The sequence below is a fragment of the Lipophrys pholis genome, assembly GCF_963383615.2.
Source record: "Lipophrys pholis genome assembly, chromosome: 2".
Lineage (NCBI taxonomy): Eukaryota > Metazoa > Chordata > Actinopteri > Blenniiformes > Blenniidae > Lipophrys > Lipophrys pholis.
In genome coordinates, this window is record NC_137636.1 from 1,403,570 (window position 1) to 1,428,916 (window position 25,347).

Consider the following 25,347-nt stretch of genomic DNA (forward strand, 5'->3'; position numbering starts at 1 on the left):
GGTGAGGCCAGAGGAAATATATCAAACTTGCTCTGAAAACTTAAATGTCTGTTTTTTTCTTTAACTCAGACAAAAAAAAAACTGTCATTGAACTCAGCCTTAAAGATAAAATACGTTTTCTATTAGGGGAAATCAATAAAATGCTAAATACTTTGTCAAATTAGACAGAGGAACAGTCATAATGAATCCCAAGTTTCTGTCCTGCTCATATAACATTTATCCATCTGTAATACTAATTTATTAAACTTATAGTGAAACTGCTGAAGGTGATTGTGGGTGGAGTCAGGGTTCAACATGGACAGATCAGCAGTCCATTACAGGACAAATACAATTTGTCTGTCAGTCACAGACAATGTGTACTTTTAGGCCATTTTGACTCAACAATCTTTTAAAGCATTTTTTAAATGTGGAAGAAAACTGAAATCCGACACATGTAAAGTTCAAACTTAAAAGTCTACAAAGCAGAACCTGGACTCAAACTGTTTCTCTGCTTGTTCAGTCTTGCAATTCCAGTTTGAACCACAAGAGGGTGTCACGAGTTACTCAAGAATCAAGAAGCAGCAGGATGGAATGTTGCCCCGACATTTGCTGAGGTCCTTGGCTACTAAACTGAGGTGTTGTCTGTATAATAATCTGAAATAAACCCTTTACCTTCTGGACCTAATCTAACTCATCTCTGCCCCTCCAAAGTACAACAAAGACGTGAGGTACAATTTAACCGTGTTCCTTCAAACAGGAGGAACTTTTGTGACCGGAAAACGTCCTTTAACTCCCACATAAAGTTTCACAATACTGCTAGAATTAGGAACATCCTGTCTCAGTCTTCTTACTGACGTGAGGACCCGAGAGGTTCCTTGAGTGCCAAAGACATTTAATATACATGAGGCCTGAGTGCCCGAGTGGTTTCTGTCTGTGTGTGTCTGTGTGCCGTCGTGCAGAGTTTAAAAAGACCCAGCAGAAGTGATGATCTGCAAAATCATAAAGAGGAGCCTCAATCGTTAGCTGCTATAGATTTTTAATATTGATATTACTGGACAGACGAGGTGGGAATGGAGGAAGGCTTTGTTTGCACAGCTGATTCACAATTCATGTCTTTCTGCAGGGGCAGCAGCTAATGGACCTGGAGCACAAGTTAACTTTAGCCAAGGAAGAGCTGGAAAAGACGGCACTGGATAAGGTGAATACAATTAAGTAGTGAATCACACATGAATTATGCCTTAATTCCATTTGTTGCGTGTTGCAATTAGAATACCTGTAAGCCTGATGTGTTTGTATGGCAGGTTTTAGCTTTTAACTCGTCCCATCTGACCCGTTTAAACACTGCAATATCAACATCAAACGGAGAAATGGCGTCTAAAGTACTGAATGAATAAATTAGGTGCAGTACGATATTAGTCGTGAGAAATTTCCTACTTCAGAGAGAGGAGCTTTGAGAGTTGAGGTTAAATATTGAAATGAAATAACAAGGTGTGCGTTACAAATTCTTCTCATTAGGAAAGACGTGTTTACAGTTGGACTGTAGCTCAAACCAGCTGCAATTTACTATTTCTACCTGTTTTTATGGACGCTCACCTAATGGGGTTAGACAGGTTAACTCAGGATGAGAGAGGGTGAAATACTGATTGTATTAACGTCTAATATTACTTATTGACTTCACTCTGCCGTACTGATTTTGTTTTTACTTCTGTGCTGTTTAGTCTGTGTTCTTTTCTGTGTGGAGCTACTGTATGTTGCAAGAATTTCACTCTGGGATTAATAAAGTATTTCTATTCTATTCTATTCTGTTCTATTCGTTAAAGCAGGGGTATTAATCTAAGGCAGGGGTGTCAAACATAAGGTTTATGGGCCAGAACCAGCCCACGTGAGGCTCCAATCTGTGCAGCCTTACGACCACAAGTCCAAATCTCAAAGAAAACATTGATGATTTTGAAACACAGATTTCTTCAGGGTAGCAGACAAAACACAACCCAGAGACCAGAGCCGGTCAATCTCTGATGCTGCCGTGCCTCAAAGCCATGACTTTGTAAAAAACATGCAGGTTTAGATTTTGTTGTTGTTGACGTTTTAATTTATTTTTCCAGAAGCTTTTCTTTTTTTTTTTTTTATTAAAATTGGCTTTATGTTGAGATTATTTTTATTTCTGGTAGTAATTGTTTGGTTTTGCAAAAATCTAAACATGTTCAGCAGGTCTACTCTGCGCCACGACAAAGAAAAACTTTAAAGTTCCGATATGAAGGTTATTATGGTGGTATTTCATCGGTCCAGCCCACAATGAAACTGGGCTGAACGTGACCCCTGAACTATAATGTGTTTGACACACCTGATCTAAAGAGTATTGAGATCAGAGGTCTTTGTAACACATGAAATGATTTTTCTTTTCTACATTCTTTCTTCTTGTAAGTTGCTTTCATGTCTTACTTAACGATGCCTTGTGGCCTGTTTCCACTTTAAAGCGTGACCTCTCATGGCTTTAATGCTTCAGTGAATTTCTTCATGTCGATGCAATGGGTAGTGGAGGGAGACAGAAACCTTTTTTTTGTGTGTGTGTGTGTGTGTGTGTGTGTGTGTGTGTGTGTGTGTGTGTGTGTGTGTGTGTGTGTGTGTGTGTGTGTGTGTGTGTGTGTGTGTGTGTGTGTGTGTGTGTGTGTGTGTGTGTGTGTGTGTAATGTTGTTTGTGGACAGGAGTCTCAGCTGAAGGCGCTGAAGGACACAGTTCACATCTGCTTCTCAGCTGTCCTGCATAACCAGCCCAGCAGCAGTCACAGATTTCCCACTTCCCCCACCCACTTGTTCAGATACTCATCGCTCATCAACAGCTCCAGAGTCACCTTTCAGCAGCCACATGCCAAGGTAATTCACTATCCTGTGCAGTTCCATCTGATTTAATGCTTTTCCATCGGAAGCTCTGGGCTCCGTAAAAGAAAATCCAGCCTTTTTTATATTTTGATGAATGTGTGGCGCGATACGCTCAGTTTAGCATCGACTGCAAAGCTGCTCTTGAACTAACACACGTCAATACGTGCTCCGCCAAAGACGGGCATTCATGATGACATCACAACGTTCATTGAGCAAAAAAGTAGACTATTTAATTATTTAGCTATTAACAATATCAGAGCACAGTGAGCAAAAACAATCCTTTTTCTGTGTGTTTGACTTTCTTTTTTTTTTTAAATATCAGATTTATCTTTATATTTTATTTCGAATGTCAGAAACACAACTTGTCGTCTCGTTACCTTTTACATGTTAATCAACAGAAATGCTTCTGCGGTGAAACATTTTCTCAGGAAAACGGCTGGAATGTGTCTGAAGCTTAACGACACTTTTATTCTAACTCATTTTGCCTTTTCTTACTTTGATTTTGTGTTGAATCAAGTATTAAATGAATTATCATGATTTTTGTTGATGTTACTGTAGGAATAGTGATGTTAATGTTTATGAATACTTATGGATAAATAAATATGCATGTATAAAAACACAAGCCTAACTATGCACACACACACATACATGCATGGCTCCACACACACACTGCACTGTTCCTGTTAACTGATGAATCTTATAAACTAGATTATAAACTTTTCTTGTATAATTGACATTCAGAGCATCATTGTCTCTGTGCCGAGTTGTAACGGTGGCAGTGAACATTTACTGCAGCTGAAATGTCGAGCCACATAATTTGGGCCATGGATCCATGGCACTGTGGTAATCAGAGCTGATTGCGATGTTGAATCAATTATACTTATTTATTTTTTCCACAGCGGCTCCATTCGTAGTGGCCGTGAATGAATAATGCAGGCTGAATACAGAACGCAATTTTACAGCCCTTTCATTTTGCCAGAGGCATGACCAATGGGCCTTTTCACAGCAGACATCTTGACTCGCCATAGCGGGGAAAGTGCAGGTAATTAATAGCATTAACAATGGCTCCGTTTCATTTGAGTGTGTCGCTCAGCTGCGTCAGAGAGCCAACACGTGAAAGAAGTGACGACCTCCAACATGCAGAGTTGAACAGCGTGCGTCCGTTCTCCCTTCTTACTGATTGGCTCTATTGTTTTCTTTCTCCAACAAGTCCCGACTCTTCCTTATAGGATCTGGACAGTTTGATTGTCAGTGACCCCGGTTTAAACAAAGCAGGTACAACGTCAGGATGAAACCCAGATAAGCTGGTTTTGGAACATAAAAATGGAAAATAAGTTTGGGATTGCCTCCGTCATCATGGACAATATCGATCCAACAGGCTGCTGTTCTCTTCTCTCCTTCGTGTAAACACTCTCCCAATGAAGTTCATTTCACTCTGAAAGTCCCGGCTTCCTCGGGACATGGTCGGGTGAAGCTCCACGGCCAGACCTTCACCTCGCCACACATCACGGCGCACATAATGCACTATGTGATATGACTTTGAGTGTTAACCGATTATTGCCTCCTTTTTTCAAGCGGCCATTTGTCAATCGGATGCCCCGAGTATCACTCCCCAGAGAGAAATGGTCCGGGAAATAATTACTACCAAATAAAACAGTTGGGCAAACACGGCTGCAGAGGCTGTCCAGAGTAATCACATGTCTAAATCACGCAGCCTTTGCTAATTTATTCCATCGTTATGCGGCTTTAGAAGTGACTTTGGGGCCTTTATGGGGGTTTTGGTGAAAATTTGTTGTCTGTGGAAAATTATTAACTCAATGTGACAAAGTCTTTGTTTGGATGTGAAGGTCGCAGAAGACTCAACTAAGGGCTCAGGATGTAATCCCTTTTAGGACTAAAACAAGGTGACTGCCAAGAGGCTTCATTGGATAAATAGGATTAGGTATTCATTGAAGGCGCTGTTTTCACATGAGGCAATGACATTTTGGCACCGGGGTCAAGCAGGAGGTCTGCTGCGTCAGGACGATTTTATTATTCAGGGACAAAAGATCAGACTGATACTACTACACCTAAAAAAATGAAATAAAATAAAATAAACCCTGCAAAGTATAACTCAGTCAAAGACACACATCACTTTAGTTTCTTGGATGTGTGCTTCACAGTATGGCTGCGTTGTTTTTCTTTGTATTTTTGTTCTCGCTCTTTCAAGCCACCGTGTCAACTCCATTCAGAGATTGTGCTCGTTTCTGATTTCTGAAAAGCCGTCACTGCCGTCACTTTGAAATCATCAAGTCGTCCCCGGCACCACAGTGTCTTATCTGCCACGATCCTGGCGAGCAGTTCTGACTTTAAGAGGCTTTTCTCTCGTCAAAGCCGTCACAGTTTACTCTGCATGTTTTTCATGCATGCCTATACGATTTGCCATGCACATTAGAGTTTTATTTAGCTTCTTCTTTATTGCAGTTTTTCCTTTCTTATCAGGCCTAAACGCCTCCTTCACCATCAATACTTTCACCGTCCTCCAAAGCAAAATTGTGCAGATAAGACTTTATGTTCTTTGTGGCTGAGCTGTGCAGCAAGACGTGTTTTCATACTCTGCATTTACCCATCATGTTAATTTCAAAGGATTATGTGCATAAGTAAAATGTGGTTCTCATGAAAGATAGACAAGTAAAACAAAGAAAACTTAAGGTAAGTGTGGGTTGACTCTTTTTCTATGCTAATAAAGTACTAATACTTCCCACTTCATTAGCATACAAATAGCAGCACTCCACTTGTGAGCGTCATTATCTCTGTAGCCGCTGTACACTTTGACGGCCTGTCTGATAAATGTGAAGTCACTGGGGCGCTCCATCTGTCCAGCCTGCCTGTGCATTTGGAGGTGGCTCGGATCTCATTTACATCACTGCCAAAATGATCTTTAGATTAAGTAGGAAAAAACCCAACAACATACAATAGCACTTTTTGGTTTATAAAAGAGCCAAACGGCTCACAGATGAGAAGAAAACTATCGTGAAATCAGCACTTGGTATTTTTGATTATCCTTATTAACAGCTCAGTATTGTAATTATTTGATTTGTTCTGTAGTTTATGTCCTGTTAAGACAGAATTGCTGCCTCTCCCAGTTAGAAACAGATATAACCTGGTAATAGGGCCCTGGATCAGACAATGGGTGGAGGCACATACATCAGGTCACCAGTCCACATAGTCCATGGGCCAGAAGCCAACATGGTACCAACAGGGTGGGCAAAGACTACCATATAGTTTCTGAAAGCTAACAATCTCAGGGGTCTGGAAATGCATGATAACCTTTTCAACTTGGTAGCTTTTTGAAATTACAGCTACTTATTTATGTAAAGGTCAAGGTCATGCTCTAAGGTCAAGGTCAATGTCTAATAATGCGCAAAATTAAGAATATGACTTCATTTAACATGCTCTAGATACCACCACATATATTTTATAGCTCCAAAAGTAATGTAATCTTGAAGGCAAGGCTATGAGCTTTCAGGAAATGTGTAATAAGCTGTAATATATGTAATATTTCCGATTTTGCCGAGCTGTAATTTCTAAAAGCTACCAAGTTGAAAAGGTTCTCATGCATTTTCAGACACCGCAGACTTTTAGCTTTCAGGAAATATATGATGGCCGTTGCCCTCCCGATGGTACCACTTCATCAACAATTGGCCTCTGGCCCGTAGACTAACAGTGAAAACAGAGACAGTTGCACACAATTGCTTTGGCAGCTCCACATTACAGTGTAGAGTCTCTGATGTTAATGCAGTGAGGACATACAAACTCCACACAGACACAGCATGACTCCACTCTGCCTCCTAGTTTTAGATGTTAGTCCATCAATCTTCTCTCAAACTTTATTCAGACGTCGGGTTTGTGGAAATGCATTGGTCAGTGTCTGTCTACTCGACAACGGTGCTCAGAGCCACTGAAAATGCAACTTTATGAAAACGGCTCCCAAGGTGGAACTTTTTGAAAATGCTCCGACTCTGTCTCTGTGGAAAAGGGAGGGAACGCAACTTTTTTCAATACCCGCGCTCCGTCTCAATAGTTGATCTGCACCTCCTTTTGAAAAGTTGTGATCACACTATGGGGGCCTAGAGGGTGCAGCAGCAGATTTAGGATTGGGACCTTGCAGGTTCGAATCACATAGGGGTCACCACTAGGGGTCACCACTAGGGGTCACCACTAGAGGTCACCACTAGAGGTCACCACTAGAGGTCACCACTAGGGGTCATCACTAGGGGTCACCACTAAGGGTCACCACTAGGGGGCTCTGAGCAAGACCCTTGGTTCTCATCGCTGTGATGTGGCCCAAGGAAATTAATAGAATATGTTTAGTTTTCCACCCATTTTTACCCCATACAAACTGAGCAGTGAAGAAGATGGATGGATGGATGGATGGATGGTTTAGTGTTTTAGTTTATGCAATGTATACTAATATTAGCATAAAAATCCCCTTAAATTTTTCACAATCAGGAACACACACCCAATATTTGAGATTCATGAAGACAAAGTGCTTTTTTCCATATCTGCTATGTGTAATTCTTAATTCATCCCCTTAGTCCAGGGGTGTGAAACTCAGGTCCTGGATGGCCGCAGCCCTGCATGTTCTCCATGTCTCCCTCCTTCAACACACCTGATTCTCACGATGGTTCATCACCGAGTTCAGCAGACTGCAATCAGCCGTGTTAAAGAAGGGAGACATGGAAAACATGCAGGGCTGCGGCCATCCAGGACCAGAGTTTGTCACCCGCGCCTTAGTAGATCAGCTTCGGCTTGTGACTGTGTCATATTAAGTTTTCTGTATTTTTTATACACTGAAGCTTTTAAAAGGGGATTGGAGCCCTTTCATGGCCGACAATGGATCAATTCAGGGTAAATCCTGGAACAAGTTGCCAGTCTAGTCACAAGCATGTTTTCTGGAGATCCAGAGACACCATTTAGCCTCAAATGCACGCTTTTCTAGACATTTGTTGGAAACTGGAGTGCTCAGGGAAAACTCAAGGCGCATAAGGAGAATATTCAGACTCCACACTCACAGACCATCAAGTCCAAGCTGGGAGTCTTTTGCCTGCGATGCGAGAGTGCTAACCGCCATGCAGCCAAGTTACAAATATGAATATTCCCCATTTTGTTTTGAGTTTTCTGTTTTTGCACCCAGCACTACCGCTGGTGTATCGTAATGCTCAAAAGGGTTTCAACATATGGTGGAAGCTTTTATCCACCGAGCAATAAAACATACATTTGAGTTTCATGAGAACACTTAGTCTAAAATCTGCTTTGTGTTTTGAAATCTTAAGTGGGTAAGTGCAGGGATGTTTGTTCAAGCACTCAGTGACACCACTTTGAGCTTTGCGCTCATAGTTTTGAGTTCACATAATGGACCCTAAGCTGTGGAAGACGCCGCAGATAAGACTCCTTCAGACCTGACGTCTCACACACACACACACACACACGCACACACGCACACACACACACACACACGCACACACACACAAAGTGCTTCTCACTGGTGAAAGATTCATTAGTGTGAGGATGCAGAGATCAGCAAGATTGGAGTGGAAGTTGCTTCATATTTAACACTCTTGGGGAGGAAGCCAAGTCTTGTGGTCCGATAGTATGCAATTTTCATCAAAGTAATGGGAGATGATGTCTTAGATGCTCCGAGCACTGTGCCGGAGGAGAAATCAGGCGTTTCATTGCCCTGCTCTCAGCACTTAGTATTTACTTTTATGATTGTTTGGTTGTCCATATAAATCAGTGGGAGATTCGTCTCTGCCAGGCAGGGAGAAGATAGCTTGTGGTGGACAGTGCAGATTGCTCTTGGTAATAGATATTTATCAGCTGAATCTGAAAAGCATTTGCACCACGGAACAAAAAAAAAACCTCACTTCAGAGTCTTTTTGATAACTTTGTTCATGAATCTTCCAGTAGTTGTTGAATAGGGGTGGAATGGTTCACCTGATCCACAGTTTGATTCAACTTTCAAAATAAAAAGAAGGTATCCTTATTCCATCAAGGTTTTTCCAAAAAAGGTTGTCGAAAAAGTCTAACTTAAGTAATAATTATTGGGCTGAAGTTCATGTTTTTATAACAGAATTTAATGGAATCATGGGGAAAAAAAAGATCTATTTTGAAACACCACAAATGTAAAGGTACAACAATTACAGTCTGATATATCAGGACCGAGCTCCTGCTTCCTCTTACCAAGTCACAGCCTTTAACTAGCACGTCTCTTATTATCTCATTCTTCCTTTGGATCCAAACAGCCGTTCACAACAATATCTGTCATTTCTAAGAAGTCCGGCATCCTAATCCAAAGCGACCCGTATAGAAATGTTGACTCGGCTCCGTTTTTCTACCAGTAGCAGCTTCGCACATGCTTGGATTATTTGCAGTCTGGAAGTGGAGGGGTGATCAGTCCCTGATCTGACTACAGCTTGGAATGACTGCTGGACCAGGACTGGGCCAACTGCGAGTGCTTCGGCACGAAGGAGAGGCCACGGCGCCACCTGCTGCTCGCTGAGGAGAGGGAACGGGATGAGACGAAATTTGACAACCAAATGTCTCCAACATCAAACAAGTTACTAAAGTAGTCTTCATTTACACAGCAATGTGAAAATCGCAAAAAAGTTTTGCAGTTACACGGCAACATTTTGTAAATTATGTCCGTTTACACAGAAATGATAGAAAAATTTCACAGACGTGCGCACAAAACAAAAAGCTCTGAACATTATCAATCGGACAAGACGGACATTCTGGTGGACAGACCACCAAGTTGGATCGTTATTATGGTGACTGTCAAAATAAAACTACCAAGTCCAGGAGAATCTGGACTGGGACTCATGACACTCTGTAGGAAACTTTGTTCTTATTGCCCATCTACTCACAGGTGTGTAGATTTCCCCTGTTTCCATGGAGATGGAACGTTTTCCAAAAGTTTAATTTCCATTGCGTCCGAGCACCGTTGTCGTGTAAACAGACACCCATAACGTAACAGAAGGTTTCAGTTTTCACTTGAAATGTTTTCAACAAGGACATTGGGAGGGGTTTATTTTGTATTGTAAGAGACGCTCCGGGGAGGTCGAGGAACACTCAGGAAGAACATGCAAACGTCCAAGCTTCCAAGCCCAGACTTAAATATTTTATCTTAGCTGTGAGAGCGGTAACCAGCGAAGCACAAAAATCTTCCCCATGTTGTTTCTAGAAATCAGTCTCTGATTTAAAGAACCGCTCCATGACGATGACGCTTCTGAAGTTAAACACCAGTTTCTACTGGAAGACCGCTGGCCTTGAGACGGCATCCAAAATACCCTGATCCTACACTGCTGTACTGGGAAATGCTGCTGAAGCTGACACTTTGCCGTCCAGAGTCGGGAAATTATGCATGAAATGTTTGCCTAGAGCGTTCACATCCTCCCGCAAAGCCCATTCTACTGGAGCCGCTTAAAAAGACGTGGCCTCACCTGACACTGGGAGAATGCGGCCTGACAGTGACAGGTTACGACTGCTTGTGTTCATCTTGCAACTATCTTGCTTTATGCTCTCCAGAGACGTCTTCTGACCCAGTTAAAGTTAGCTTTGTGCTGAGGACTGGTTGCAGCAGACAGATAGTTGCTTGAGGAGAATTATCAACAGTAAGGAAAGAAAGAAGAGGAAAAGAAAATCGATCTTGTAATGCCTGGACAGCATGTGGTATACAGCAGGAGAGATACACAACTTGATCCAAGTAAAATACCATGCAATGATATTGTGTTATCTTAGTGAAACAGGTAGCAGTTTAAATTAAAAGCAAATAGATGGCCTTTTGTTTTTTTAACATAGAAAATCAATGAAGCATGTTGGACCTCCTCTAGACTCCGCAGTTTTCAAAATGTCGATTGACCGGCTGGTCCGAATCGAGTTTCCTTATGCACAAACGCCTACATGTGTCAATGCCCTATAGATTATCAGTACAGTTATGTATGAAACTTTAGTTTGTCTGGCACAAGAAAAGCCACAAAACTCCTCGAATGACCTTTGCGGAAGAGTTTGAACGTCATCGGGGTCTGAACTCCATGTGCTCCTGAATGACATCAGTATTTCAGGGCCAAGCAGAAGATATTTGCTGCACTCAAAGCCCTTTGTCCTCTGACAAGATGCTTCGGCACACAAAGTCTATACAGTGGTTTGGTGTAAACGGATTAAAAAAAGAATTATTTTTCACTTAAGATCTGATGACAGAACATTGTGAAATCTTAAGGCTCCATTTACACAACGCTTCCAAGTGAAAACTCAACAACGTGTTTGGGCGTCCACTCACACGACAACGGTGCTCGGAGTCTCTGAAAACGAAACCGCTTAAAAACGTCTCCTAATTTCAAGGTCCAAGTGGGATCCAAATGGGTCGTAAGTGGCCCTTGAATTTCCATACAGCTGCCATGGTGTCATGGATCAGGGTGAAGCCAAACGCAGACTCAGACTCAGATCAGGCACTCAAAGAGTTTATTTAAAACCAGCGTACAAAACTAGAGGGGAGATCCAAAAGGCGAGGAGTCATAAAACAGGCAGAGGTCAGCAACATAAGTAAATTCCAAGATAACACTAGAGAATAGCTGGGCTCAGCAGAAAAAACTACAAATGACATTGGAGCACAGAGACATGGGGGGGAAGGGCTTAAAAACACTGGGGAAGGGAAGACACAGGTGAAACTCATCAAAACTAATCAGACACACAGAGGGAGGGTGGACAGGAAGGACAAGTGGACAGGGACGCGGACAAGACAGGACTTCACAAGAAAAACAGGAAGCGACAAACAGGTACATGGCAGAGACAAAAGGGACCCTGACACATGGACATCTTTCACCACAGTGACGGCTGCTAGAAATCCATTCACACTGACGAAGAACCAATCTGTGTTCCAGCAGATCCACAGCAGGAATTCATAAGAATATTTATCTTTAATGTCAATATTTTTCTATTGAACATGCATATGATTTATGTTTTCACATAAATAACTCGATAATACAGCAATTTGGATTAACTTCAATCGATCAAGGGTTCATACTTGCTCAATGTCATCATGACCATACTAGTGAAAGTAACAGTTACTGAAATCCCAGCCTGTGGGCAGTGGTAAATTTAACTCAGGCCTCCGTGTACTTCTCCAAAAATCCAAAGTTTTATTTACTTTCTTTAGCTTTCATATCAGGGCATTTGTTACGCTGCTGATTCAGAGTACAAAATCCTCACAGGAGTCATGTTTTTTTAAATTTTTTTTTTAAATCGATGGTCGTGATATACAGTGATTGCTCAACTGCCTCCAGAGAAGTCCTTCTTATCTCTGGCTGTCCGTCTTGTTTTCCTCCCACCGCCGCAGCTCCGGCTGCTTTGAATGCATTTGAAGTGGGCGACTCCACTGGAAGATCATTGACCGTCATACGCAGGTCTCACTGGAGGAAATCTCCAAGACGCGTTTATATTCCACCCAGGGTTGATGTGTGTACGCTCACTTATGTATTTAGACACCAGTCTCACTGTGTTTGACCGTCCACTATCTGAGGCCTCAGCGAGTGGGGAGAAAATAGTGTTTACATTGTGAACTCTGATAAAAAAGTACACAAAGTAAATATGATAAGACGAAGCTGATTTTCTTCTTCTTTTTTTTCCCTTTGAGTTTCTGGCTAGCTCTACATGCACTGCATGTAAATTTTCTTGCGGAATATATTCAGTATCACAGATTGAGAAGCATTTCCAACTGTAGTATTGGCTCGAGTTGGACTTTTTGGATCTATCTACCACTCTGGCATAAACTGAAGTATCTCATCAGCTCTTATCATTCCCATGATATTTTGTTAACATCCATGTCAAGTATTACATTTAGTTAGCCTAACTCCTCATTTAATTTCATTAAGTCCTGTTTAAAAGGAGAAAATTATAATTTGAGCATTTTGGCATATGCCCCAATGTCGACCGGATAAAATTTGCTCCCTTCGGCCTCAACAGTATCTTGTTTTTACTGAAAAAAGTACTGCTTTGCAGAGACGAGGCCTCAAAGAACTCCAGTAAACAAGGCCAAAGACAAGACTGGGGCAACTTTAATCACAAAATGTCTCTTCTAGGGGGCCAGATGTGAAGCCAGATGTGAAGCAAGCTTATCCATAAAATGAATATATGACAAATGGGAAGATTAATTTAATATGAAGACCTACAGATGTCTGTCAAGTCAGTTTTGTGAATGTAAAATGTATATATGTGGTTGAATAAACTTCCTCTTTCCACTGCTATTTCTGTTAATTGACTCGAGTGGACCTGATGGGGCCAGCAGACATGGCGGACCGCCAGTCGGCCATGTCTGCCATAGATTCTTGATTCCATCTAATTAAGTAAAAAAAAACCTGCCTGGATACAGTCAGAAAGAGGTTTGGAATTGGGATTGTTTTAAGACTCCTTCGTACGTTGATTACCAGCTACTCTATGAAACTCCAAAACATTGTTGTGACTGTAGTTTTTTTTGCTGCTCTCTGTACTTGAATACTAGATTATTAAAATGTATATTAATTAAACTATAAACGTACCAAGTCCCAGGAGAATATGTACTGGGCGTCATGACACTCTGGAGGCAACCATTGTTCTTATTGTCCATCTACTGAGCAGAAGCTCTTTATACTACGGCTGTGGTGCAGTAGCAGAGTATTCCCACATGTCCACTGAGACGGAGTCACACTTTTTTTAATTTCCACATTCTGAGCTATTTTCAAAAGGTTGCATTTTCATTGGCTCTGAGCACCGTTGTCATGTAAACAAACTGCCAAAACACAATAAACATTTTCCATTTTCACCAGAAAACGTCATTTAAACGGGGCCTCGGAATGTGGATGTCGTCCATCATTTGACCTTCTGGGAATTCTGCTAAAGATTCTTTTGGATCATTTTTTGCTGCATTTCTTTCCGTTGTTAAAAGCTTTAGTTCATAGCAGCTGTCACGCTCTGCGGTGAAGTGAGACAACAGCTGGGAAATTTCTGACGCTGTGAAAAGATGATCTGGGATCGCATAAACCTCTGGGATCTGGGATCTGGGATCTGGGATCTGTGATCTGTGATCCCTTCCCACTGTCACACAACCAATACTTCTCAGTGTATGGATGTTGTGACTATTTTATAATTATTCATTTTTTCACCTAATTTGAAAACACATCATAAGAAAGCAATGAAGTTGCGGGGTTTGTATTCCAATTATATTTATTTTCATAAAGAAATGTTAAATCTCAATTCATTTTAAAAAGTTGAGTACTTGCCACTTTTAATAAATGAATATGGGCTTTTTTACTCACACTGCTTCATGTGAATGAAATTGTCTTTTTTAAGCTAAACTACTCATATTTTCTTATTCCCCAAGAGGAGATTCTATTCATCCTATTTCTAGGATGTGGTTGGCTGCAACATTCGGGCTCTTTTGGGTGGACCAATGGGAGTCGAGGGTTTTCCTCAGGGACCCAGAGTGGTGGCCTGTCTGCTGTTTGAGTCAAACCTGCAAACTCCCGAACCCAAGTCCATTTCTCGAGCCTCTCGGCCACCACTGCCCTAATCAATAGAAAAAATAAGCTGAATTTATGCAATTCTTTCAGAGCGGGTTATATGTTGACCTTGGTGTTCGGGTGCTTAGGTTCACATCCTGGTTGTGGTTTGACGAACATCTGCAGTGAAAAAGAAAATGCAATAACTTCTTGTATAGACTTTTGTTAAAGGGAAAATAAAAATAAACTACTATCATGAAGCATTTTTTTTTTTTTTTAATTATGATGTCATGTATGTGAATTAAACCTGGTTATTTTTTAAATGTAGCTCGGCAGATGTATTAATCCTTTAATATATATGTTGTGAAAATGTCTCCTTCTGTCCTCACAGGATATCTCCAAAATCCAGAGAATTGTCACAGCAAGTAAATCACCCATGAACACCGGAGTAATGAGGAGAGAGAATGGCGGCGTGAAAGAGTGCCAGATGGAAAAGGTGAGCTTCAGAGTAATTAAACTGTAATGGCCTATGTGACCCGAGGGCCCGTATCCATGAAGTTCATCTGTTCGCTAAATTTCCTACTCAAGTCCCTCATTAGTCGTCAAACAAGTCACTTTTATTCTAATTGTCTTCATTAGGTTGATTAATTGGGAAATTGTGTCGAGGATCAGCAACAGGTTTCCACTGGATGATGCATAATGTCCATTTTTTTTCCGTTCACTTTTTATTGTTTGTTGAGACGTTAGCGGAGGTGAAAAGAAACACGAGGATCATATTTGGTTTCTTTTTGTACTTTAGTTTGGAAAATTGCTGCACCAATGAAATCACTGGTGATGAGCTCATAAATGCAATAAGTAGTAGCATACATTTAGGAGTCGTGTGTGTGTGTGTGTGTGTGTGTGTGTGTGTGTGTGTGTGTGTGTGTGTGTGTGTGTGTGTGTGTGTGTGTGTGTGTGTGTGTGTGTGTGTGTGTGTGTGTGTGTGTGTGTGTGTGTGTGTGGTTAATTGCACTGCACTGAGACGCTGCTGAATGGTTGATGAGAAACACCTGTGTCATTGTCCAGGTGTGCAGCCGTGCCTTTAAGAAGGACACACACCCTCAGTGCAGGTTTGATCTTGCTGGTGTGAGATGCCGTCACAGGAAGTTACTAAAAGTTACCCTGTGCCACCCAGAGACCTCGTCCAGGCAGGCAGGCTGCTGGTGTTTCACCCGCAGCTACGACCAACACTGATTTTAAGATGTGGCAGTCGACTTAAGCAAAACATGAACCCAGTCCAAAGTCTAAATGATGTTCTATTTTCTATATTTGGACTCTGACATTCAGGGAGGGAGGGAGCCTTAGTGCAGTGTAGGTCTCCCACCAGTCTAAACCTGGAGCAGCTTCACTAGAAAATGATCCAGCCAGGAAAGTCATAATTCTAACCTTAACATTGGAGACTGTCAGCCTCCTGAACCAGAACTGGGAGTTGGTTCCACATGAGAGGAGTCTGATCGCTGAGAGCTCTGCCTGTCAACTTTAAGTAAACCTAGGAACTTCCAGTAAACCAGCACTCAATGCTCTGCTGTATCAGAGTGGGATTATCATCTCTTGAAGTTACGATGGTTGTTGAAATAATTTTAAATTCTATTCTAGATTTACCATGAATTTAGCATTTATGATGGAAAAAAATGTAAAATTGGAGCGATATGATCTCTCCTGCTGGTTCCTGTCAGTCGTTTCTCTTCTGTTATGAAACATCGTATCTTACATTTGAATGATTTCATGAGATTTAGTTCACAAGCTATAGAGCAATATATTCCAATATATTCCAGCGGTGATGAGTGGCCCGGCCCTTTGTATAGTTTCAAATATGAAGCCATCAGGAAAAAAAAAAAAAATTAAAAACTTTGGGCCGCTCTGCTGTAAACAAATAAACTAATTATTCACAATTCATTGGACAGAAAGTACTGCGCTCACACATAGTCGAGAGAATAAATGATTGACTGAATATTAGGGTCTTAGGGTCATTGTTGGGTCGTACTCAAAAAACTGTGAAAAGAATGTCCCATACAAAGTGGATGAGAGGCTCCTCATGGAGCTCAAAGGAGATCAGCGTCTGTTGCCATGGAGACGCTCCCTGCTCAGTGTTTCACACTGATGTAGCTACCTGACAGGCTAGTTAGCATTGATATGAGCTAATGGCTAACCTGCTTGCAATGCTAACTCGGTTCAGCAAACAACTTACGTTGGCGAAAGTCTGCGCTCTACCGAGTGTAGCTCTAGTTTTTTTACTGTTTTCAAATCTAATTTTCACAGGCAAAGTCGTTGATCACCGTTTTGAGGTGTGACATATAAACACACAACTTTTTTGAAATGAAAATACAAAAACATTCTTTTCACTTGAAAGGTTGTGTAAACATGTAAACATGTAAACATGTAAACAGGGCCTTAATGGGACGAATGTGACATTAGCACTTTCAAAAAGATCCTTCCTATGAGAAGAACTCATGCATATTAGATGTTTTTTACAGTGTTGTGAAAAATCAAGCAACAAGGATTCATATGTATAAAAAATGTTATTAACATTTGACATCACATCTTACAAGAAGACTATTTGTGGAGGATGTCAGAGGAAATATGATGCTTTACCAACATTCAGAAGTCAAGATAATGTCAAGGTATCAATTGGATAAGTCACTTAGTTTTTTATTCTTATATTTAGACGCTGGATTATTGATCAGATAAAAGTGAAGTGCAGAGATATTATCCTGGGATGTGAAAGAAGTGTGTGATGGGTTTCATCTGACATCTATGGAGGATGAAAAGATCTGGACGGATCTATTTATACTGAAAATATTTTTGCAGGCACCTCAAATCTCCCTAACAATGCTTCCAGCACTGCTTTTGAACTGCGGCTGCACAGGAGCGCGTTGTAGTTCCAGTCGAGATAAAAAAAATTTGCACATTCAACCTCACTTCAAAGAAAGTCCTCACTCTGTGCCTCGCTGACACCTTGAAAGCAGTTATTGAGGGAAGAGAGCAAGAAGCAGCCGCTGACCTTCACTTTTCACATTTTTTTATTTATTTATTTGTTTTTTTTTAAGGGCTTTCGGTCCCTCCAAGTCACAGACTTACCTCTCCAGAGCCAGGTGACTGTGAGCAGCCGGATTTGATGGCTCCAAAAGAGTATCTTCCCACTCTGTCAGAACCCAGAGGATATAAAGAAAGAAAAAGAAAAAAGCAAGTGAACTGGCTCTGCTAGGTTTTTTTGACAAGTGGCTATCAGGCAGTATTACAGATGTAAGTTGATAAGACCACGGCGGAGGAGAAAACACAGAGGGAGGCCTCCCAGGGAGCGGAGCTGGCCCCTGTGTAGGAACCGGTGTCAAAAAGCCTGTTTCCTTAATGAAATGTTGCCAAAGACAATGTTCGCTGCCATCCCGTAATTGATTATATAAATCTGGCAGGGGTGTAAAAAAATCCTGCAGCAAGACGGGGAAAACATGCTGCAGCAGATAAGACGAGCCACATTTGAAAACGAGACTGGGATATTGTGTTGTGCTCATGAACGCCATCACATCCCTCCGTGTCCTCCTCGCTCTCTGTGGGCGGAGAGGAAATGAGGAGAGACAGTTTTTTAAAAGCATGTATGTTTTGCAGTTTGAAAATGAAATGTGATGGGTTCGTAGCAACCCATTAAATGATTTTGCTTCTTGGAGACAGCGCTCATCATTAACACGCCCGGGCTGCGTTAGGGCTGGAGATTGTCTGAGTGACATGCAGCATCTGGGTTTTTATTCTGGAAATCCCTTCAGATATTGTGTAGAAAAGGTTCCTCAAGCAAGCAGTTCACAGTGAAATCCGCCTTGATTGTGGGCCGATGTTGGGTGTTCAAGCAACGACAGCATCTGAACGAGCAGGAAACGGTGCAAGTCTGTCGCACAATTGTCATTTGAGTGGCATTGCTCGTAGCTATTCGCTGACATCGGGGAGAAACTACATCCAATATGGTGCCTGCAAGTAATGATGACAGCACTGATCATAGATTTAACAGTCAGTGGTGGAGAATGGACGTTTTTATATCTGAGGGCCCAAGGTGACATCCTTAACTGTTTTTATTTCCAAACAGCCGTCAAAAAACAAATGGAACTGAAAGGTGGATCTTATCTAATGCTTTTATTACAACCAGCAAATGTCAGGAGTCGACGCTGTTGGTGTGTTTTTGGGTTCTTTTACATAATAACGGTACTCAGAGTCACTGGAAACACAACTTTTCTGAAATGCTGCGACCGCATGTGTACCACAACTGTCGTAAACAGTTCTTCTGCACATGCTCAGTAGAGTCCCAGAGAGTCAACACTCCCAGTCCATGTGATCCTGGGTCTTTATAGTTGACATTCAGTGTAATAACAATCCAACTTGGTTGTCAGTCCTTACGAATGTCTGCGTCGCTACTCCCATTGTTAACGTTTATAGCGATGGGGTTCTCCGCGCACATGCGTGTGATTTCATTACAAAACAACAGCACCCACTAGTGGCCCAATGTGCTAACGACAGCATTTGAGTGTAAACTTTCATGAAAAAAAATTGTGCATTTTCATTGTGAACTTTGTCGCATAAGCGAGACCATAAGAAGGATAAAAGTGGAATAAATGCGACCGTTCAGTTTCCCCATAAAGGTAGATTTAAAAACTCAAGCACATACGTCTGTTTTTCCAGTTAAAGTACTGCAATGACCAAACCAAATACCGTAATGGGTTAATCCTGCAGGTTTTAGACAAATCAAGTATACTTATTTTGGTTAATATTAATGTCGGCTATGTTTTCACTGAATACACACAGCTGAACAAACTGACTCCATGATGATGTGTTTTCTTTCTTCTCCTCCCAGCCCGGAGGCGACTGCTTTCAGAACCAGACGGAGGAATCGGGGCCGGACAGTAAAAAGCTTCCAGAGCAACAGCAGGTGAGCCTCGGTTACATTTCTACTGCAGAGTTCTCTCACTGCAGTACATTTCACTACAAAATCAACTGGCAAATTCATGTAAATCAATACAGAAGGCAACTTTTTGTTTTGTTTATCTTTTTCATATTGTCATTGAATTTAAAATCCCTCTCTGCTGTCATACTTCGGCCCAAGGCCATTTATTTATAATGAATTAGTCTTTAAAAAAACACATTTTAGTTAATTAACTTGTACAACTGAAAAGTTCTTGATGAACTAACAACACTATTTTAACTGTATTGTAACAAAGTTTTATAGCGTGAAATTAGAAGTCAAACAAGGAATTATATATATTTGGCAGTACCATGCTAATCAAAGAGTATTTTACGAAAAAAAAAAATTGAAAATACTACTGACAAACTGACATAACCTACAGACATTCGATAACGAGAACTGCTGTTGAATTGAAATGGAAAGATCCCGACAATTGGGAGACTGAGTCGGAGCATTTTCTAAAACTTGCGTTTTCCCCCCGTTTTGGAGCCGTTGTCAAAAAACGTACGTCTTCAGTGGCTCAATGTTTTCAAAAGTTTTCCATTTTCACTTGAAAACGTTTCGTAAACGGGGTCGAAGTAACTGCTCACACAGATGAATAATCAAGCATGTTAGGTATTAAAAGCTCGTTGGAACATATTTTATTGACAATTGAGATGTATATGATTACTTGTGTAGTAATACTATTTCGACTCTATAGTAATAAAGTAATCCAGCTGATCAGAAGTAATCATATTTGTCCCTACAAGAAGAAGAAGTGAGATTGAACCGATCACATCTGTATCAAGAGTTCATGACAATGACAGGAAGTGATAAAACTCACAAAGCCGACGTCACCTTCCTAAAAAGAGACGACGACGACCGATCTGTTAAAATCCAATAGTGCCGGATCCAAAGTCACCTGCAGTGAGCTGCGCTGCGCCCTGCACAAGTGCCTCCCTCATCACATTACTGACGTGAGTCACACCTGTTTGACAGTGGCAGATGGTTCCGCAAAACAATGCATCTCATTTCAATGCAGCGCAATACGCTGCAACTGAGCCACCGCCTCGCATTCCAAGTGGCAGCGATCCATTTTTAGACTAGTTGCAAAAAGAAATGAAAAGAAACCAAGAGCATTTCAATGGAGATCTTGACAAATGAATGCGTTTGACTTGTTTAGTTGTTTTGTTATTTCGTGGACCGATTCCAAGCAGAATAAGTTATAAAAACATCTTTACTGAGACTAGATGTAGTGAAATAGATCTACATAATGTTTCTCATTGGTGAAGTCAAAAGCAATTTTCTTCTCCGAGGCATTTCTGCTGTTCTGTACAAAGAAGCCAAAAAAATAAAAATCTAATCACAGAGGCACATCTGTGGAAGTGAACAGGGTAATTTTAACAGTGGTGATATTTTCAGAAAAGTACCAAAGCCGCCTGTAGTGGTTCCCTCCTTTTTTTATGTTATTAGTAAAATGCTCACATATTGTTGCAGCATAAAAAAAAAATAAAAGAAATCCTATCCCCTCTGTGCGTCGGTATCTCTCATGAACAACTTTTACAATTCTGAGTCGCAAACAGTTTGATTAGGACTGATTTGCATTCTGGTCTCTGCAGATCAATCTGCATTAAGGTGCTCCTTTTCTTTTTCTTTTTTTTTCCTTCCCTTCATTATGTGTTCTCATGTTCGATTTGTGAGACGGAGAACCTGAGTGACACCTCACGTTGTGTTCAAATGCTTCGGGAAGAAGGAGCTTTATGCTCCCGCAGCCTGTTGTGTTTTTGTGCGACACAACAAAAGGCTTCAAGGAAGAACAAAAGAGAGAAACAGGAACCGCCTGCACTCTGGGTTGGATATATTGCACAATGTGGCCCTCATCTATTCACTCGGTCTCCTCTGGCAGGCTGATCAGACAGAGCGGCTCTGCATCGACGAAGCCCGAAAATCGAGAAAAAGACAATGTAAAAACCACAGAGGAGAGTTTTCTCTCTCATTATCTGGACGGCTGCCAAACATCCAGCAAAATAACATTTACCTGCTTTGGAAAATATATTGTGGCAACTTGAAAGGCGACAATTCATCTTTTACACTATGTACTCAGATGTTGGACGGTTTGTTATTGTACTCCTTTTGACATTCAAGCTTTTTCTCTCTTTTTACACTTTGAAGTTTAAAGAAAATAAAAGCTTGCACGGTGCCCACCATGACATTTTTCAAACACACGAACATCAGTGAGGTTTTTTTCTGACATTATTAAAAATGGATCAGTTCGACAACATGAACTGAGGGAAACAAAACCAAACACGTTTTAGTATTTATTCATGTTTTCATATGAGTTTTACCTATTTTAGTTACTTTCTTTATAAGATCATAGTAACGTAATGTTACATTGTTACACATTGTGTAACAATGTAACATTACAATGTGTAACTTTACTATATTACACTATGTATAGTGCTACAAAAATACTACAAATCAACATTATTTAAAAGTTTCAACCCTTTAATAGCTCTGATTGAAATACGTTGAAGATACTTTTCAGTTGCGTTTTCCGCCCTTTCCATGGAATCAGAGCTTTTTCAAAAAGTTGCATTTCCGCCTGTTTCCACAGAAACAGAGTCCAAGTGTTTTTAAAAAGTTCCACGTTGGGAGAAGTTTCCAAAACGTTGCAATTTCAGTGGCAACGTCATTGATAAATTTGACCACCAATGCAATGAAAAGTTTCCAGGTTCATGTAAAAGGGGCTTCTGTTTGTAGGGAATCACATCTGCAGGATTTTGTACTTGCATCAGTACTTTTATCAGCAGAGACCTGATAGTTTAAATTCTGTATGGAAAGTGGTCTCGGTGCATCCCTTCCTTAAATTGCAGGGATGAATGTGGAGGTGCATTTTCCCTCCTTTTGTTTGTTTTGCTTGGAGCCAGGTAATAGAACTATAACCCGCTGCCATGCTGAGTGATGTGTAACTCAATAATTTGCAAGCAGCCACTGAGCCTTGGGGCATTTTCCAAAGTGACATTGGTAAATACCAAACAGATGCTTTACTCTGAGAATTTGCTCCCGCTGTCTGTTTGCAGTGCTTAAACATGTAATTGCCAAATAAAATGTCCTAAATTATTCAACAGAAAATAACATCCTACCTTACTTGGTTGGCTTTTGTGAATTCAGACTAAAAATAAAATAGGAGAAAATACACTCTTATACTTTCTTGTTTTTCAAGACCACCAACACCAACACCACCGCCTGGATGGGCCATTTTTAAATCATGCGACCGAACATTAATCATCTGTGCTTTAAGAGAAAGGAACTTTTGTTGACAAGGAAGCACCACAGGATGCTCTTAATTTGGAATTCAGTTCACCACTTTGGACATTTTAATTTAAAATGAAGGATCCTATTCCAATTCACCATCATCTGGTGAAGATCCTGGAAGAAATACAGAATTCTGAGGAATTTATGCAAAACAAAGAGATAATTGCAAAATCAAATCTTCTCATGAAAATGTCTCTGTGGGGATTTTGGAACAAAACCGTAGTGTCATTCATGAACCATCACTCCTATCCAATGCCTTTAGCCAGCGCTTCTCCGTGCTCTTTTTCCTTTGCCACTCAAGAAAATCTCTTCCACACAATTTTTCCCGGAGGATGAATTTGTCTGCAAACCTTCATTCTGCCCAAACAGGGTAGTTCACATTTGCCCCCAGTCTCTGGGGCTGGGGGTAACAGAGGCGGTGAAACAGAACTGTTGCTTACCTCTGCACAGTCAGTCCGGCGTCCGATAGTTCTGCTCAGAAACAAGTTCCCAGTGGGGTGGGTGTGAGGAGACACCAGGGGAGGGGCGGAGCCTAAATAGTTAAATGTTGATCATTATGGTTCTGAGGCTTGGGTGGTTGGTTGACATGGTGGGTGGAACAACAACTGAAACCCTTTGTTAACACTGTATTTCATTATTGTCTGTGTGATTATATTTTATAATGTGTGTTTTGGACTCTTCTGAATCCTCGAAGATTTATCTCAAGAGGTTCTCAATCTGTGAGGATGCAGCCAAACTGTTGACAAGTTAAAAGTGAACTACCCTGTCGAGGCAGGATGAAGGGTTGCAGACCAATTGCATCCTCCAGGAAACACAGTCATTAAGCTGTGTCAACTTAAGGCGCTCCTAAATAGGATAGAAGTTATGTGCACAGAATGAGGATTAGGAACGAACCAGTGTGATTATAAGTCTGTGGTAGAGACGGAAATAAAAAAGCTGGCCCAAAAAATATTATCTTTAAGCAGCCAAAAATGTGTTTTTCTTCATCCTTTGTATCCCACTTACATTTAGAAGCCTTTTCCGCTCTGATTACAGACCACCACATGTCTTCTGTGGAGCATCATTGTGTCAGTCTTACTCATTACGAACCTTTATCTTCTGAACCTAACAGCAAATGAGCCAAATCCAGACTGGAAAATCCGACACAAAGCCCACAGACGACAGCGAGGGAGCAGACGGAGGCAGCAGCAAAAAGACAAAGCCACATCAATACAACTGAGCGGACGGCATATCATCGGGAATGCACAGCTCCTGACTTGCCTGGAGGATCTTTCTAAGAGCACACACTCGCGCACTCACACAAAAAACATGTGCGCGCACAAACACACACACACACACACACACACACACACACACACACACACACACACACACACACACACACACACACACACACACACACACACACACACACACACACACACACACACACACACACATTCATGCATAACAGCATTGTTAGCGGAAGCTGAGACACTGGAATTGTCAACAGATTTCAAACTGTCATCTGAAATCCTTCATAGTAAAATGGCATGCGTTTAGAAATTCTTTTATAAGGTAGCAATGGCACTGGTAACTTGTTTCATGATTGTTCATTTGTTGTTTACTTATCCGAGTTTTATTCTGAGTGAGGACACTGCTTTCTAAATGTGTGATCTTTCTAGAAAATTCCCTTTGCACTGGTGAGGTCTGACACTGTATCCTGTGATGAGTATTTAAAATTGACCAATAAAAAGTACTACTACTGCTATTACTACTCCTACTACTACTACCCAACTTAGAATATTGTTTGTCACTCATTGTAGCAAGGTTAATTTACTCCTCCACATTTTGAAATATAGAGGCTCAAGTTGGCTGGCCAACTGTTCAACATTTAATATTTCAGCACTCTTCCTGCCTTTAACACTCCAGAGGCAAAGAGCCAAAGACTCACAATGGGTCGTCTCCCTGAGAATGTGCCATGCACTGAGTAGTATCTCCTAGCTACATGTATCTGTGTTATCTGACCTTTCTGTGTCCTTTCAATAAACTGTAATTTTCGGTAAATGTGTGAAGAATAAATGGTTATTTGTGGGAAAGAAATGAGTGAGCATGTTTGTGATCGGGTTCACGGTGTATTTGTGGGAGGTCAGTATGAACCCACTGACGCCATCTGAGGTCAGAACAAATTAGATTTAAAAAGATAAAGTTAACCTTTGAAGGAAGTTGGGTCCTCACTTAAACCGTATGCACACACACACACACACACACACCTCCCATCAATGTGCACATGAAAACATTCAGTGATCAAAAACATTTCTGCAACGATATTTTTTGTGGTTTGAAGAACCATCTCAGGTTTTACTTCAGGGGTGTCAGGCGTTAAGCTCATTGGTCCAAACCAGCCTGCAAGAAGCTCCGCTCTGTCCCGCAAAACTACGGAACAATTTCAAAGAAAACATTGATTTTTGAACATATTTCTTGAGAATTGCGAACACAACTGAGATCTTGTGATGCTGCTGTGAAAACTAGTCACCTCAGTGCGAAAATGCAAACCAGTGTCAACGCCATGCTGTCAGAGTGACTTTGTAAAAAGAATACATAATGCAGCAGCCATGCCAAGTTTTGGGGGGACTTTTCACTGTATTTTGCATTCGAGGAGTTTCCATAGTAATTGTTTGTTGTCTGCAAAAACATAAACATCTTCATCACTTATACTCTGCAAAG

The 25,347-nt window shown here is 41.1% G+C and overlaps 1 protein-coding gene across 1 annotated transcript in view; it reads left to right on the forward strand.

Annotated features, from left to right (window-relative positions):
* luzp2 (leucine zipper protein 2) overlaps window positions 1–24,716 on the forward strand; it is a 213,067-nt gene extending 188,351 nt beyond the window's left edge. Inside the window, exons 8-12 of the mRNA XM_080458465.1 lie at window positions 1,103–1,177; window positions 2,683–2,850; window positions 14,758–14,862; window positions 19,240–19,314; window positions 23,753–24,716. Coding sequence (XP_080314591.1) covers window positions 1,103–1,177; window positions 2,683–2,850; window positions 14,758–14,862; window positions 19,240–19,314; window positions 23,753–23,860 — 531 coding nt within the window. The 3' untranslated portion in view covers window positions 23,861–24,716. The remainder of the gene's footprint in view (window positions 1–1,102; window positions 1,178–2,682; window positions 2,851–14,757; window positions 14,863–19,239; window positions 19,315–23,752) is intronic.
* The last annotated feature ends 631 nt before the right edge of the window (window positions 24,717–25,347 follow it).